Source organism: Drosophila willistoni (assembly GCF_018902025.1).
Source record: "Drosophila willistoni isolate 14030-0811.24 chromosome XL unlocalized genomic scaffold, UCI_dwil_1.1 Seg142, whole genome shotgun sequence".
Taxonomy (NCBI): Eukaryota; Metazoa; Arthropoda; class Insecta; order Diptera; family Drosophilidae; genus Drosophila; species Drosophila willistoni.
In genome coordinates, this window is record NW_025814053.1 from 3,570,768 (window position 1) to 3,589,052 (window position 18,285).

The window sequence follows — 18,285 nt, forward strand, 5'->3', positions numbered from 1 at the left end:
AAGAAAAATTGCTTAACAAATTTTCATAACTGAGTCTGAGACACAAACTTTGGGAATTTGGTAAAGAGAGAACATCTTACCAAAAGTTGACTAAATTAAATTGACTTGTTTACAAGAAGAACTAAATTGATAAAAGACTTTAAACGACTAAAACAATTAAACGATTATACATTTAAGTACTTTAAAAGGATTTTAAAATGTGGGCTAACATTCATTCAGTTAAAATATTGAGAACATTCCTTGAAATATTTGGAATTAAAGGCACAAAGTTTCAAAAAACTTTTTCAGAGCTTAAAAATCTATCTTAATAAGTTGTCGGTTTGAAATAGTGTTGTAAAACGGCAACAAACAAAGCTTTCAGGATCTTTAAGCTCTTATAAGATGATCATTCTGTTCAAGGTTATAATTTTGCTTTCGAAAGCAAAAACAAACATTTAAAGTGGTGCCAAAGTAGTGTCGTCTCCTAGATACGCCTAGTTTTTAGCCTAGTTTAAGTATCTCAAGGCCATTTAGTTAATGGCAATTGTGGCACACTATATCGTGTTATATAGAAAAGAGAATGAACTAATAGTCCAAATAAGCCAATCTTAAATACAGATGGTCATTTATGGTATACAAAAGTCTTTCCCACTGGGGCCAATTGCCGTTAGTTTCTCTTTAGTGAACACGATTTTTGGATTTAATCGATTTCCTAATTCGTATTTCTTAGTTCAAGTTCAATTTCAATTACAATTTATCTATGTAGATCTCCAAAGAGACAGAGGAGAACGAGAGAGAGAGGGGGAGAGGTTGGGGAAAATATGTATGTATATAGGTTTGTATTACTTGTACCAATTTGTTGAGAAAGCAACTAAACTTAAACGCTAACCGATCTCTCGCACGCAATATAAATACGAATATATTGGTAAGAGACTCTTGTAGCCAACAACAACAACAACAAGCTGAAGACAAACTTCACTAACGCCAAACAGCAGTAACAAGCTTACGGAGTCCAACTCCCCACCTTATCCCCTGCCCTTCTCACCAACCAAGCCCACTCCACGAACGGGCGAAGAAGAGGAAAAAAAAACCTCCAAACGAAAACAACTTAAATTACCAGCACGGCGTCAATTTTCATTAGAAACAAGCAACCAGCCGCAGATCCCAGCCATGATCCGATGCTGAGATACAACTACAACTACCACTACGACCGGATTGAGGCAGACAGCCAACACCAACAGCAAAACTGATGCCCCTGCCCCTGATGTTGGGGACTAACCACAGAGCTAACGAATCATAGGCGCACCGAATGGGGATCATTTAGAATTTTAGAAAATTTGAACTGAACTGAACTTTTAAATTTCAATAACAAAATAGAAAGTTATTTCAGTTTTCATTCTTTTATATCCCTATTTTTAGAGAAAAGACATTTCAATATTAAAATATATTTATAATTCTTTTAAAAGCAAAAGCATTTTATCATACTCTTTTGTTTTCAATTAGGTTTGAGATCAATTTGGCTACGCAAGTATTTTTAATCTTTAAATGATTTCCCCTATAAAGCTGTGTTTATAAATTATTTTCTTTGCAGCATTTTGTTTTGTATACTTAGAAAATCAAAAGAATTTCTACATTTATGCATAGAAATGAAACCTAAAGCTTCTTCTTCCTCTCATTGTATCCCTGAAGAGGATAAACGTCACCTTTATTGAAGTTCGAATGGTATTCAACTGAGATTGTAACTCATCGCATACTAGCCTTGGTTATTTTAATTGCAAATGTAATAAGTAATGAATTGACTTATAGCAGTTAGACTAAGATTCATTATGCACACACTTATAAAAAGTTTGCTAAATTCCATTTTATGTATTGGCGTTAAAGTTAATTAACGCTTAATTAAGACATTTGAAATATTAATAGTTATCGCTAGTATCCACTATCATTCTTAATCGGTTAAGATTTGCAGATACTGTGAAAATTGAAACTATAAATGGATATGGGCTGTGGTGAGCTTTGTTAATCATGGACCACTGGGAATTTACGTGCTAACTCGGGTTGAAACTTAAGAACGAAAGTTTTTACTTAGCTTCACTTTAACTAAAACCGTTCAAATAATCTTCACCTTCTCCCCCGAATCGATTTACTTTATCTATTATTTAATCCGAAAACTAACTAAACCTATTGAGTTTTAAGATATGTCCTTTCTCTGTAATAGAGAAAAGAGGGGGTTGCTGTCTACACCCATGCATTTAAAAAGTTTCTGATATTGGCTATGGTTCGATCTGTGCGTTGCGTTTTATTCTTCTTTCGGTTTGGCGTCGTCTTGCTTCTTTTTGGTAACGAGTTCCATTCGCACAATTCGCCAGCCTCAGGGCACAACCAACCAACTGAGGCGAATGAGGTGAGCGTGCGAGTGTGCGTGAAGAGATAGTGAGCAAATATGATGGAGGAAAGGGTAGAGGAGGGGACCTGTAGCGGTAGCCAGCGATTTGATCCATAAATCTCACCAAGGGTTAATGCTATGGCAAAAATAAAAAACACGAAGAAGGTATATATCTGCGTGAGATGAGCTTCAATTTGCAAACAGTTGTATTGTGATCTTGCGGTTTTCTGGTTTTCTATAGGAGCAGCAGCTCAATGATTACCTCTCTCAACGGTTCCTATATACTATACTATACCTGATTGTATATGTATGTATGTATGAATGGATCGATGGATATTGACTAAAAGCTAAAGGCAATTTGTCTGCCACAAGAAAACAGTTGCATATCTAGGTGCACTTTTTTATTGATTAAGATTCGTTTGCCTATACGAAAATAATTCTAGTTTTTAGCTTATAGTGTGGGCTTTTCGTTACGTTTTGGTTGCTTCATATTCATAACCCCACAAACACTCACACACACACCTATGTATGGATTTGGCGAGGCATCTTCAAGCTCATATGTAGTTTTGGGCCAAAAAGTCTTACCGCCGCCTGGCCAATTGGCTCATAAATCAAAATGACGCCCACACGCCGATGCGCCTTTTGCCTCTTATGACATTCGAAGTGCACGAGAATAAGCATGCATAAGAGGGGTAAGAGGATGATGATGATGATGATGATGATGATGATGATTAGGAGGAATCAGAGTCGAAGTCGAAGTCGAAGTCACACAGTCAATGTAGGAGTAGGAGTAGCATTTGGAGTAGGAGTAGGGTGAATGCTGGAGAGGACTGACTGTGGGAGTAGGATTTTTTTTTGGTTCCGCACAATTCTCATTAGTTCCTGCTCTCACTCACACATGGAGTTGCTTTGCCTGGCGATTACTTTTCAAACTCTTTCAAAGCAACCGCCAGCTGATAGACTGTTAGTTTGTGCCAAGCTAAAATGAGGAGAATATTTAGTTTTAGTTTTTCTTTTAGTTTGCTTTAGCTCTAAAAATACGCATTTCTCTTATCCAGCATATTCCACCATGTTTTCCAATTTAGTCTCTGAAATCTCCATATTCATCTTCTAGCTCTCTCTCTCCCTTGCCCCCTCTGTCCCTGTTTTATAGCAATTTTGAAAATCAATTGAATTTTTACGCATGTTTATGGCGTCAGCTCAATGTTTCACACGAAAGCCCAAAAACACAGCAATCATTCGGTATGAAAAACCACAATTGGGCATTGCCTAATCATAATGACTTATTTATCCAAAATAAACATTTTGTGAAACACTTTTTTGTTTGAAAACACTCTCCAACTTATTTGAAACTTTTAATTTTATTTTATAAATAAGTTAAATTTCATTCAATATCATAATTCATTCCTTTATTAAATGATTCTTCCATAAATCTAAATTTCAGCCTTGTGTTTATTCCTTTTCAATAGTGAATCGGTTTTACTTTCGCATAATTAGTGAAACTTACTTTATGGACAAAATTAGAAAATTTTAAAAATACTGCTAGCAACTTTAAGAACAGTTTCTGAAATCAAAAGAGTCAAGACTAAAGTGCACTAGGGACAGTGTCCAATGCAATATGAAAGGATTTGTTTTTGTTTCTTAAAGATTTGACCGGCCAGGATTGTTTTCTCCATTGCTTTACTACACTTCTTCGTCTCCTTTTTGGAGCTTTTAGTTCTTTAACAAGCAAATAGCATAAATCGAATGTACACTGTGAATACATGAGGGGCGGCATAGACAACATCGAATCAGCGAAGCACTAGAACTAAATATCTTTGGTCTGTCTATATGTCTATGTATCTGCCAAGTGCCTAGGCATTTCCTTGTCTAGTTTTTGCTCTAAAACACATTTTTTTCTTTAGTTTTTTATACCCTTGCAAAAAGGGTATATTAATTTTGGTCAAAAGTGTGCAACGCATAGAAGGAATCATCTCCGACCATATAAAGTATATATATTCTTGATCAGCACGACGAGACGAGTTCAAATCGCCATGTCCGTCCGTCCGTCCGTCTGTCCGTCTGTCCGTCCGTCTGGATCAACGCAAACTCCTCCTAGACCGTTAGAGCTACAGAGTTGAAATTTTGTATGTAGGCTTGTATATACTGCAGGCGTTGTATATCTCGGATTCAGCCGGATCGGATCACTATATCATATAGCTCCCATACAAATGGTAAAGTCACGAACAGTGACTTTTCGTAATACCTTCGTTATTTTCTGAGCTATTGTCATGAAATTTAATATTGGTGAGTGAATTACACATATAAACGACTGTGCCAAATTTGATCAAGATCGGCTGACTATATCATATAGCTCCCATAGGAACGATCTTTCGAAAACAGTGACTTTTGTCAATAACTTCGTTACTTTTGACGCGATTGCTTTCAAACTAAACATTTGTTAGTTTAATATATCTGTTAATGACTGTGCTGAATTTGATAAAGATCGGGTATCTATATCATATAGCTCCCATAGGAACGATCGGTGGAAAACAGTGACTTTGATCAATATCTTCGTTATTTCCTATGCTAAAATTGTAGGCCGTTCTTTCGGACACATTAGCCCTTTTAGCTTAAACGTTTTTCCACTTTGATGGCTATAAAGGTAAGGAAAGAGTTACCAAAAAAATTGCAAGGGTATACAAACTTTGACGCGGTCGAAGTTAGCCCCGGCCCTCTGGTTTTTTTTTGTTTTTGCCCACATTTGTTTATGTCTATTCATACCATATGAGATTTAATGGGGATGGGTTGCAGCTGGGATTGGCGTCTCGCCTGTGGTTCAGTAGAGGTTTCCGCGTGTTCACACTCTCTCTCTCTCTCTCTGTCTCTCTGCGCCTGAGAATTTTTGCATGTGAATAGATACATGTATTTTGGTTGGTTTTCTTTGTATGTAGCAACAAGAACAATAATAATAACCATAAACTGCCCGGCCTCTATACCCTGCCCATGTCTCTGTCCCAGCGTAGTCCCCCTTTCCGCAGTACTTCTTCTACTGCTCTCCCCGCCCCTACTCCTTTCTCAACGACTGTTTGGCGTCTGTTGACCTCATTTCAGCGAAATTTTGTTGGGTTCTTTCAGGCTCTCTTTAATTTTTTTTTTGGTTTTTAGCGCTAGTAGCAGAAAAATGCTTACGCATTAGAAAAACAAAATCACATGTGAATTTTAATAAGTATGCTTAAAGAAGATATATGTATGTATCTGTGTATATACTTGGATAGATATAGCCCACAAATCAGCATCAACAGAGACTATGACTGATAAGGCTTGTCAGAAGTGACGGAACTCTTAACTACCTGCTGCTTTGGTTACTTGCGGATACATATGTATGTATGTATGTACATACATAAGTACATATAATAAATTGTTCTGCTCTTCTTCTTTCTTTATTACGTTTTGCTTTTATTATTAAATTTGTTCATAAATATTTGTTTAAGGTGTTAAACGAGGCCCACACACTCCGCGTATGAAGAATCATATAAAAAACAAAAAGATGTGCCGAAACCTTTTTACACTACAAAAGAGTTGCCAAGAAGCAAAAACGAAACAACTAACCTGTAATGAACAGTGTTGCGAAATGTGTAAGAAAGCTGTGGGAATGGGCTAAACAAGGTTTACGTCTTTTTTGGCAGTGATTTATTCTTTCGGCATAATCTTTGTAAGCCTTGGTGATTGGAAATAACCTAAGTATACTCTTTCTCTCTATGAACGTATAAATCTAATAAAACTATCCAAGTCTTTTTGTTGGTTTTTACGTGAGTATATCAGAGAACATGATGTATCTTTTTTGCCAGTCTTATCTTATACTTAATTAGGGTTATTCATACATTTAATACAGCAGATATATATATACATATGTATATCCGTATATTATATGCTAAAAGTATTTTCATTCTGCTGTTTACAATACATGTAGAATCGTATTTACAAAATAAATATGAACGCAATCTAATTAAGCACAAATGCAATGCAAAAAAAAAAAAAAAAAAAAAACGACAAAATTACATTGTGAAGGTCTCCCAATCAGTCGCATTGGTTGTTTGGGGGCTAAATGGGGAACTGGTGACTGGTCTGATCTCTTATCGTGGATGCCAGTGTAAGCACTGAAACTGATTGCATTTCAGTTGCAGTTCCGTTCGGATAGAGTGTACATTACTTACACACAAGTATGCACAATATAGATATGTACATATTTGTTAGTATGTAGAAGAATGCAAGTGTAAATATATATCTCAAGATACACTTCTATGACGAAAATGAGAACGAACATGAAGTGCAAATACGCGAAACGGGCCCCTTTCGATATTGGAACATGATGCCATCAAGATACGTGTCGAAATGTGAATCACACAAACTTAAGAACAATCACTCAGCTGTATCTAATAGTTATTACAATTAACAGAATGTTAGAATTCGCAACTGGTTCTTTTACTCTCTTTCGAATATTCACCTTATTATTCGAGATATTATTTTGTATTTCTTGGCTTAAAATGTCTCAAATATCCCACAATAATTGGTTAAGTCAACTGGGTTATTAAAATAAAAGACAATTAACAGAACGTGTTTCATATGTGTTTGAAATGTTAGAATTCTCAACTGGTTCTGTCACTTCCATTAAATATTCCCGACTATATGGTTAAGTGTACCAACTTATTGAAATTAGGTCAGATAAGTCCCAACATAGTTCTCTTTGATGTATTCTGCCCTTTGATAACGCAAGACTCACACCATCATTTCAGGTCTTCATCGGCCCTTCTACCTACTATCTTTTGGCTGATGCCGAGCGACCTCACAGCGAGTGCAGATGCACGTACCAGGCCATCATCCGCTGACAAGTTCAGCGGAATTACCGCTGCTGGTGCTGCAGACCTGTGGACGAACATGTAAATGGATTTTTAAATTTGAAAGTCGCATTTAATTTCAGGGTCACGCCACGGCTTCATAGCCAGAGGACAAGAGAAGCAGAGCCGGAGCAAAGTAAGACAACGTGAAAGAAGAAGTTTATACATAAATGGACTGAAACTTGAAATTACTTTAATTTAAGTAAAATGCATATTACATATATATATATAAATGTCAACTGATGTGATCTTTATTCCTAAAAGTTTAAAAAAACTCTTAGTACCGCCAAACGCCCATGCGCATCAGAGTGGCCGAGCTGCGAATGCTGCGCTGTTCCAGGAGCTTAGCCTTAGCCGCCTCATCGGGGGTTCGTCCCTTGGGATCGCCAGCGGAGATGGCACGCTGCCGCCATTTGGGACGTGCTAGAGCGGAGCTACCCGCCTGCGGCCGATGGTTGCAGTTCATTTTGTTGTTAAAGTCCTTTGAATTTTTCGTTTTCGATGTCATCATGGCGGCATAGTGTTCCATTTGCTCATTGTGGGCCATCAGGAGATTCTCCACCAATTGGCTGCGCTTCTCAACGGGCATAAGTAGAGCCGTGCAGAACTCTTGATAGCGTGATGTCTCAAAGATGCGCTTGAACTCCGTAATGCAATAATCTGTTTCTTGAATGCATTCCTTTAGAATCTCAATGGCTGATTTCTGGGCCATAGCAATCTCACGCAATTGATCGCGAAAAGCATTGCTTGAGGCGAGGGTCAAGATGCGCGACATCTCCATCTCCGACCACTTGGACTCTGTATGGCATATGAGATCGGAGCGACGTCGCATGAGTGAGCCCAGGAGATCACACAAATCGGAGAGCTGGTCAAAGCTGGGCATTTGCAAAGGCGGAGTGCCGACAATAGCATCATAGTCGAGCATAAATGATTTGGTTATGAAACGCCCCGGACCTGCATGGGACATAAATGGCAGCGGTTTCTCTGGTCTGTTTGCAGCTATCGTCGTTGGAAATGAGACTTTTCCTTTAGACGGAGCGGTGATCGGCGGAGACGTTGGCAATTGGGTGTCTTCGGTTGCGGCCGGTGGCAAGGTGGATTCAGCTACCCTCGGACGTATAATCTCACGTATATTATCCGCCAATTTCAGGGCACGCATATTCTCATGTATATCCTCAACTTGCTGTGTTATACTTGATATGCAGACCACCGTGGCCGGTTGGGCTACGTCAAAGTAGTGCTTGAGCAATTGAGAGAGTCGAGCATCCCGGCAACTGGGCGAACGCTTCAAGGCTTTCCCCTTAAGAATGGCCTGTTGATTGGTTCGTAGCGTGGCCAGACAGGAGCCCAACGATAGAATCATTTGTGTGACATTGTCATATTCGCGGGCATCAATATCGCCGCTGCGTGGCGACAGCATATCTACCAAAGTCAATTGACCCCATTGGATTTTATCTTGGCCCCCTACTAGCTCATAGGAGGACAATTGCCGATTGTAATTGACATGAGCTAAATGGATATTGACAATTAAGTGACTTTTGCCACCAAGGGATTCGCGTCGCTTCAGTCCTGTGTGCAGAATCTGCATGGCCTGCGAAGCATTACGAATCTCGAGTCTGTTGGCTTCGCTGGCATAGGCACGGCCCATCTCATCCTCAAGTATGAAGAGCGGCGGGGAACGCTCTCCAATATTGTCATCGAGCAGATCGTGCACCATCGTTCCAAAGACCTCCAGCATGCTGATGAAACAGGCATAACGACGTTTTTGTGAGACTATGTGCTTACCACTGCGCATTTGCCAAATGCCAAGCGAATGAAATTTACAAAATCCCGACTCCAATTTCCTTGGCATCGGGGATTCCGAGGATGGCTCTGCGCTGACCTTGCCAAAGACGCCAATCTGAGCCATCATTATGAAGGTGTTGGCGGCGCCGGGTTGAATTAGATTGCACTCAGCTAAATCCTTGTCCACACAATTGAAGATAGCCTCAAAGGTGCGTTTAAGCAGGCCCCATTCGGATTCGTCCTTGTCGTTGCCGATCATCGTGTAGGTTTTGCCCGAGGCGGCTGCACCCGTGCACAGGATTAGTCCGCAGCCGCCGTGCAAAAGTTGATCTATGGCAGGTCCGCTCACCATTCGAAATACCTCCGACTGGGTCATATCTTCGGTGAGCACATGTCGGAACTGGAATTCAATGTCTCGCGATGGCAGACGGGGCTGTCCACTCAAACTGGTAATGGCGGCCGACGGTGGTGTCACTTGCACCACACTTGAACCGTTGACCTTTATCCATTTGCGACTCTTCTCCAGGTCTGACAGGCTCTCAGTTGTCGGTCCGGATGTGGACGTGGATAGTGGACGCATGCGTACATAGGAACGAACTTGCTGACGACGTATACGCGTGGGATCCAATGGACTAGGTTCGCTGCAGTTAGCCGCAGTCATTACGGGTCGCAGGAGTCCGGTCAGCCTGCGCATTACATCTCGATTACCTAGACTTCCGGGCAAATACACTGGAGATTTTTGTATTAAGCTTTGAGAACGCTTTTTTGTTTTGCTAGATGCCTCCAAACAGCCGCCACCGCCATAAGTGGGGGATTCATTTGAGGTGTTGCTTGGTGGCAGATGTGGATTCATCTTTCTTTTTTATCTGCGGGCAGGCGGAATGTCGATTAGTTCTACTTATGGGAAAGTGGTTAGAACAACAACTAGAATCGGTTTGCAATTGCTGACCTAAAAACGACCATCATACTTTTAAAACAATAATTTACGACTTTTCTGTTGATGTTGATGTCAGCGATATGCAATTTAGATTTACCCCTGATTATGATTTTAAATCAAAGGCCCGACCACATCGCCCACATAATGAAAATCCCCAACCCATTAATCGAAGAAAACCCAATCAGTTGCTTAATTAATATAGAAAAAAAAGTTTTAAATAATAATTCACCAAGAGGAAGGCGGGGTTGCTCTTGAAATGAAGCGTATCTTGACTTCGTTACAATTTTATTGGCAATTTTTATTGTCTGCTTGGCTCCGGCTCCGCATTGTCTGCTCGGTCCAAGTTTGGCATGAAGGCATGGGCATTGTTGCATGGGGGGAGAGACAATGGGGTAGACAGCAGTCATAGACGAAGACGTAACGAATGCCACACCAAGTTGTCGTCTAGTTTCTAGTTGTAGTAGTTGTTGTTGCCATTTTTAGTAGTTTGGCACAGCTCGTCAAATGTGAGGTGAGGTGTGTGTGTGTGTGTGTGTCTGTGTTGGCCTAGCCCAGTTGTTTGGGCCATTTTGGGTTTCGAACCTTTTGATGATGAGCAGACAACAACAACAACCCGATTGGAAAAACTTTGCCCTACAATGCGAAATGCGATGACATCCGGCACATAAATACATATGGAAATTTGTTTTTTTCGCCGAATTGATAAAGTTATTTAAATAAATCAAGAGTATATATGTATTATTTATTTATGCAATTACTCATTATGTTTGCTTAAGTGCACAAATAAAACGAAAAATTAAAATAAATAAATAAAAATCCAAAACTTAACGGAAACGGTTTGTTTGAAAAATATGTAAATAACTTCTTTTTTTCGGGAATTTCTTCTTATCGAATTTGCTTAAAATATATTTATTTCCAAAGAAACATCAATCACACAAATTTAGGTGGGGGCACAAAACAAACAAAACTATTTATGTATGTATGCAAAAAATAACATCATCTTTATAAATAATCGAAAAAATAACAAATTTTAGAATATGAAAAGAAAACAACAAATATAAATGAAAACGAGTTCTACAACAATTGCAAAATGCAAAAAAAAAAATCATTATTAAAATGATCAAATTAACGTTAGTGAATCAAAAACGGAAACCTGTTTTTAGGCACTGCTCTAATGCTAAATACTAAAATGCTAGTACTAGTCACTTACCATTTCGTATTATTCTTGGGATCGCCTATGACATGTGTGGCCACGGAATAACCGAAATATGCATTGGCATTTCCGTATTTGACAAGTGGCAAACGTTGCTCCAAATTGAAGCCATCGATTGTGGAGACGGCGGCGAGTAGCAGGATGAGGAACAATAATGGAATTGTTCGTAAAACGGAGTCAAACGAGAACTCCAGTTTTACTTTTCGAGGAAGCCTCATTTTGTGTGTTGTGTTTTGTTGATGTTGTTGCACGTGTTGCACCTGGCAATAGAATATTACCAGCGTGAGTGAGACAGAGTGAGAGAGAGAGAGAGATCGAAAGGGACTCGACTCCCACTCTACTCGTTTAACCTTCACTCGCAGCAGAAGCAGCGTCAACGCAGACAGCGGAGCCGCTTCGCTCAACAGGTAGTTTATTCTGCAGATTGCTTTTCGCGCTAAGCTGTGCACTTTGTTGTTGCCGTGTGCGTATATATGTATGTATGTATTTTTTTTGGAAGTTTTCAACCTTAAAATTCGGCCGGTTCACGCTGAATCACACATATACAAATGTGAGTGTGTGTGCATTTATAACTCACTATTAAGATTGAAAATAAAACAAAAAAAAATGGAATATTACGTAAATGCCCCATATCAATAACTGCACACACACAGTGAAACATTTCTATTTCATATTCCATTCAAGGCACACACTGATACAATAACCACGAACACCTTCAACGGGTTGTAGCGCATTCCGAGATTCTCTCTCTCTTGTTACCAAAACAACTACAAAATTGCAAAAGTAACAAATTTAATATTCATTTATTAGAATAAACATGTTCTAAACAGCTGCCACGGCGGCATGCTTTCATTCACACGTGATGCTCATTATACAAATTTTTGATTTTAAAATAAAAACAAAAATAATATTGACCGTTACATTTTTAAAGCATATGACTTGAACTTGTTACGTTTGCTGTTTTGTTGTTGTAGGCAATGAACAAACAAAAAAAAACCTGTTGAACTTTAAGCCACTCTTATTCACCTTTTCGTTTTACACATATAATTTCTAAACTCGATTTTAAATATTTTTCAAAAAATTTGTTACGTTTTAAAAAACGAAACTACCGACAAGCGACAACCGGCCGCATAACCGCCTACTTTCAAACCAAGAACAACACTGAAGTCAATACGGCCTAACCCAGCAAACATCTTGTTCGAATTGAAGACAAGAGCATATACCAAAAAACATTTAGTTGTGATTCACATGAAGCTAAACAGTTGATTTATATTATAAGATTTGTGATCGCGAAAAAGTTGAATGAAGGCTTTGGATTATATTTAGTTATTACTATTACGCTCTATACTCATACTTCAAAAAGTATTTTTTTGACACTTAAAAATTAAATATTTTGTCCTAGAAACATCCTATTACTTATGTATTACACCATACCGTACCAATTACCATAGTGTCCTTAGCAATACATCTAATAAATAAGTAACGCGATCTTTCTGGAACAATATTTTACCGTAGTGTCCTTAAAACAATTGTTTTGCATCTTTTGAGAGGTAAATTTTGCAAATGCTCACAAATTCGAAATGATATCCCTTTTCAAAACTTTACTATATGCAAAGACATACAGATACAAGCGCAGCAAATTTCGCTATTCCGATTACAAAAGTTAGTTGTTCCTTTATAGTTTGCAAAGCTCAAAGGATAACTGTTTTTACTCGTACTTACCTGGATAAAAAAGTAAAAAATAAACAACATAAACAATTTGGAATTTTCTTTTAGTTCTAAACAGCACGATACTTGTGTTAAGAATGATTTGATTTCCTTATAAATCTCACCAACATGACTGTTGATATAAAGCCCACTATGATGGAGATATCTCAATTAGAATTTGGAATATGTTTAAGTTTACCGTTATCAGTGCTGTTTTCAGTTACAAAATGCGCAACTGCACAACAGTGGAAAAGGATATTATTTAGCTAACTAGATGGCGCCAGTGAGCAGAGCGTCTGTAGAAATCGATAAAGCTGGTCTGGCCGTTTTCAAAAAGTTTTGTAAATTTTAAACATAATTGCAGCAGAGATTGAGTAATAGGAAAATAAAAAAAAATTAAGAAAAACAAACCAAACGCGATAATCAAATTTAAAACTTCATCTTAAGCTTAATTGAAGGTTAAACAAAGTTAAGGTTGGTTTTATAAAAGTCTCAATTTTAAATCAATAATTTTTGGGGAAGAAAAGCCCCCCGAAATTGTAAAAATAAATTTATTCAAATCGTTTATCAAATCCTTTAATAGCGAGCACCAGCATCAAAAGGAGACACGAGCCATGTCTTATGTGAGTTGTGCATAATTAAAACAAAGGAAAGATGAAGAAATTTATGTCCTTGGACTTGTTTATATTTACAGCGCTTGAAGGCCACCAAATGTCCCACGGATGAGTTGTCTCTGACAAATCGTGCCATCGTCAATGTGGGTGATTTTCCTGAAGATGTCAAGTGAGTAGTAAATAATAATGTCCCTCTGCGAATTTAATAGTTGATTGTGATTGACATATTTACAATTTTAGGTATGCAGACATTTCACCAGCTTCAGGGCAACATTTTATCTTTGCCCTAGAGAAGACCGTGGAAGTGCCCCGGGGCTATGTGGGCTTCTCTCTAGTGCAGCGTAAGTGGGCCATGCTCTCAATTAATCAGGAGCTGGATGTGCGTCCCTATCGCTTTGATGCCAATTCAGATGTCATCACCAGTGTGTCCTTTGAGACGGACTTTCTGCAGAAGAAAACGTAAGTTTCGGTTTTTCCTTTTTTTTTGGTTGTGATTCTTATTATGTAATCATTGTTTGGGTCGATTTTGATGGGCTAGCGTTTCAACGGAACCTTATGACTCTGATCAGATGGCCAAGGAGTTCATCATGCAATTCGCTGGCATGGCATTGACCGTCGGCCAGTCCCTGGTCTTTAATTTCAAGGATAAGAAACTTTTGGGTCTGGTGGTCAAGTCCTTAGAAGCCATCGATCCGAAAAGCTTGGGCGAGGGCAAGGAGCCAGCCATGCGCAATGTGCGCTTTGGTCGCATTCTGGGCAACTCGGTGGTGCAGTTCGAGAAGGCCGAAAACAGTTCTTTGAATTTGCAGGGCAAGTCCAAGGGCAAGGTGGTACGCCAGTCAATCATCAATCCCGATTGGGACTTTGGCAAGATGGGCATCGGTGGCCTGGACAAGGAGTTTAATGCCATTTTCCGGCGGGCATTCGCCTCTCGCGTCTTTCCCCCAGAGCTGGTCGAACAGCTGGGATGTAAGCATGTGAAGGGTATTCTTCTCTACGGTCCTCCCGGAACGGGCAAGACACTAATGGCCCGCCAAATCGGCACCATGCTGAATGCCCGCGAACCCAAGATTGTCAACGGTCCGCAGATCCTGGACAAGTATGTTGGCGAATCGGAAGCCAATGTGCGCCGACTCTTCGCAGAAGCCGAGGAAGAAGAGAAACGCCTGGGTCCGAACAGTGGATTGCATATCATTATTTTCGACGAGATCGACGCCATCTGCAAGCAGCGTGGCTCCGTGGCAGGCAACAGTGGAGTTCATGACACTGTGGTGAATCAGTTGCTAACCAAAATCGATGGCGTGGACCAGTTGAACAATATTCTGGTCATTGGCATGACCAATCGACGTGACATGATCGACGAGGCTCTGCTCCGGCCTGGACGCTTAGAGGTGCAGATGGAGATCAGTCTACCAAATGAACAGGGACGTGTCCAGATTCTTAATATTCACACGAAGCGTATGCGTGACTTCAACAAGATCAACGACGATGTAGACTGCAAGGAGATTGCCTCGCTCACCAAGAACTTTAGTGGCGCCGAACTTGAGGGTCTGGTGCGAGCCGCCCAGTCTAGTGCCATGAATCGTCTAATCAAGGCCGATGCCAAGGTCACTGTGGATCCGGAGGCCATGGAGAAACTAAAGGTCAATCGTGATGACTTCTTGCATTCGCTGGAGAACGATATCAAACCAGCCTTTGGCACGGCCCAAGAGATACTCGATAATATGCTGGCCCGCGGTGTCACCAATTGGGGCCAGCCTGTGGCCAGTTTGCTAGAAGATGGCATGCTCTACGTGCAGCAGGCCAAGGCTCCCGAATCTAGTGGACTGGTTTCCGTACTCATTGCTGGTGCCCCCAATTCTGGCAAGACGGCGCTGGCCGCCAAGTTGGCCAAAATGAGCGACTTTCCCTTTGTCAAAGTCTGCTCACCAGAGGATATGGTCGGCTACACCGAATCGGCCAAGTGTTTGCATATACGCAAGATTTTCGATGACGCCTACCGTTCGACTCTTAGCTGCATTGTAGTGGACAATGTGGAGCGTCTACTTGATTACGGTCCAATTGGACCGCGCTATTCCAACTTGACCCTGCAGGCGTTGTTGGTGCTGCTGAAAAAGCAGCCGCCAAAGGGTCGCAAACTCTTGATTCTCTGCACTTCCAGCAGGCGGTAAGTGTCCGCAACTGATTGAGCAACTCCTTGTTATATGCTTTGTTCTATATCCTAGGGAGGTCCTGGAAGAAATGGAAATGCTGACAGCATTCACCTCTGTACTGCATGTGCCGAATCTCTCCAGTCCCGAGCATGTGTTGGCTGTACTCGAGGATACGGATATCTTTAGCAAGGGTGAAATCCAGGCTATAGGCAAGAAAATGGCAGGCAAGCGGTAAGTAAAGCGCTTTTTTTTTCTTTAATCACAGCCTTCTTATCGAATCCTTCGTTTCTTTTAGTGTCTTCATTGGCATTAAGAAGCTTTTGGGTCTGATTGACATGGCTCGGCAGACGGAACCATCCCAGCGGGCTATCAAGTTCCTCTCCAAAATGGAGGAAGAGGGTGGTCTGGATATGGTTGCTCGTAAATAAGTTGCTGACTGGACAATTCTTCCTTATTCTTGCCCATCCTCTGTGCAATCTCAATTATTAGATATCTCAAGAAAGGACAAAAACCAAAAAACCAATTATAATTATATTCCAGTTATTATAGAGAAAATTGTTACTTACTCGCATATAAAATAATGTATATCCGCTCCGCCCCCTCGCCCTCGCCCACGCCCTCCACGTGTCGTGTAAGGCTTCGCGTTCTATCGCTCCCATTATAATTACCAATCAAAGAGTGACAAAAATGTGAGAACCTGTGTGACCTGATTTGGCATAGCGGCTGGTATTACGAATATATTCATACGATATTACGGGATATTGCGATAACAATATATAAGTAGCAATTTTTTTTTTAATTCTAATTTACCTTAAACAAAAAGTTGTTAATATTTGGTAAATACCAAAAACCAAACACACGAAATTTTCTTCTTGTTAATAATAAGATTTGCTTGATAAATAGCACGGAAATGAACACCAAGTATGGATTAATTATGTTACATTTGGGGGAAAATGCTAAACTAATTAAATTAAATTGTTAATCGCCAATGTTACATTAATATATACATACATATAAATAAATATATATATATCTACTATACCATTATTTAACTTAAATAAAGTGAAATTGTATTAAAACCAAATTAAACTGAAGAAGAAATTACTGAACCAAAGACAGGCTAAAGTTAAAAATTTTTAAGAAATTAAATTTTAGGTTTATCTTTATCATTTGTTTTGTTATTATTGCATTACATTTTTTAAGTTCAAAGAAACAAAAAAAAAACTTTTTTTACGTAAGAAAATACTAAATGAGGCTTCAATTTATTTTGCCCAGAATCGTGGACATAGATATAATTGTTTCCTATGAAATCAACACATAGGTCTTTTATTTTTCAAACCCTTTTTCTGCCGAAAACAATATATATTTCATTGAATATTTTTAAAAATATTTCCAAATACCTCTGATTGTGTGATCAACAATTAGAAAGATTTGCCATATTCAAATCATAACGACGTGTTCTAAATTAGAGATGGGTAAATTTTTATTTAGATCGATAACATTCGAGATGTGATTATTGTAAAAGTTAACTGTGGTTTACAAAATAAAATTAAAGTGCGGTAAACATTTACTATAGCTACTCGAGATTTCAGTGTTGGAAAATAAAAAACGGCTAAAAAATCCGCTGAATTGCATTTTAGTGTTGTGTAACGCAGTTATTCTAGGTTTTGGCGCTGCCAGACTGTCTTGTTTTTAGCGCGTATTTTAAAGTGTTTTTTTTTGGCGGGCAATTTAAAACGTATTGTTAATTTCAATTTTTTTCAACCCAGTACTGCGAAAAAAGATGAAAAATGTTACTTAAAAATAAGACTTAAAATACTGATTAATATTAGATCTTAAAATATAAATGATGAAATAACATAAGGTGGTCCCGTCGGCAAGAGACATACACTTAACATATGCTTGCAATAAGTGCGAGTGAAAGGAATAGTATTCTGAGTGTCTATTGAGGGTGAGCGAGACGGTGATGTGAGTGAGCAAACGTGCACTGAAGTTAAGCTTCGGCTTGCGATGAGACCACCTTATGTTATTTCATCATGATCGACATCAACACGAATTCATTTTAAGAGCCGAAAAACTGAGCGGCAGGCATAAAGAGAGTCAAGAATATAAAAAAAAAAAATTTTACACGTGGCACATGCTATATTTGTACATATGTACGTACATACATATGTACATACATATATAGAATGCCCTCTGCAAATGACCAAGCTGCTAAAATGCAATCTAATATTCATATTCAGATTCACATTTTTTGGCATAAGCTTCAATTTAAATTACAAAGATCTGAAATTTCCCAAGCATATTAGAAAGAATAGAATTTCGAATTTTTTATTTTCACAATCTGATCACAGTTTTATCGCATTTTGCTCACAACTATAAAATGTAGCATACTTTTAGGCCTTTCTAAAATATTTACAAAAATTTTTGACAAACATACAAATTTGATATTTTGTTTTAAATTTTGGGAAAAAAAATTTTCTGAAATAATAACAACATTCGCCCTCTGCCTAAAATCACCAAAGATTTGGTATAAAGTCAAATATAATACAGGCCGATATTTTTTTACGCTTTGGATATCGTTATAAATTAAGTTAAATTGGAACCCAAAAGTAAGGTATAGGCATTCAAAGAACT

General features: G+C 38.9%; 3 protein-coding genes across 4 annotated transcripts in view; 1 reads left to right on the top strand and 2 right to left on the bottom strand.

Annotated features, from left to right (window-relative positions):
* Positions 1–12,322, bottom strand: part of LOC6652920 (integrin alpha-PS1) — a 52,657-nt gene extending 40,335 nt beyond the window's left edge. For both annotated transcript variants that reach the window (XM_023181298.2, XM_023181299.2), the window contains exons 1-2: positions 12,201–12,322; positions 11,172–11,750 (exon numbers count right to left, since the gene is read on the bottom strand). In XM_023181298.2, coding sequence (XP_023037066.1) covers positions 11,172–11,392 — 221 coding nt within the window. In that variant the 5' untranslated portion in view covers positions 11,393–11,750; positions 12,201–12,322. The remainder of the gene's footprint in view (positions 1–11,171; positions 11,751–12,200) is intronic.
* On the bottom strand, positions 7,407–12,935 carry LOC111519633 (kinesin-like protein KIF20A). The gene is made up of 2 exons (XM_023181300.2): positions 12,897–12,935; positions 7,407–9,890 (listed from the first exon to the last, which is right to left on the bottom strand). Exon 2 carries the CDS (start codon positions 9,875–9,877, stop codon positions 7,517–7,519), a length of 2,361 nt encoding a protein of 786 aa, XP_023037068.1. The 5' UTR covers positions 9,878–9,890; positions 12,897–12,935; the 3' UTR covers positions 7,407–7,516.
* A 355-nt stretch (positions 12,936–13,290) lies between these two features.
* On the top strand, positions 13,291–16,732 carry LOC6652921 (vesicle-fusing ATPase 1). The gene is made up of 7 exons (XM_002075450.4): positions 13,291–13,355; positions 13,465–13,504; positions 13,576–13,664; positions 13,736–13,954; positions 14,034–15,662; positions 15,721–15,879; positions 15,944–16,732. Exons 2-7 carry the CDS (start codon positions 13,496–13,498, stop codon positions 16,074–16,076), a joined length of 2,238 nt encoding a protein of 745 aa, XP_002075486.1. The 5' UTR covers positions 13,291–13,355; positions 13,465–13,495; the 3' UTR covers positions 16,077–16,732.
* The last annotated feature ends 1,553 nt before the right edge of the window (positions 16,733–18,285 follow it).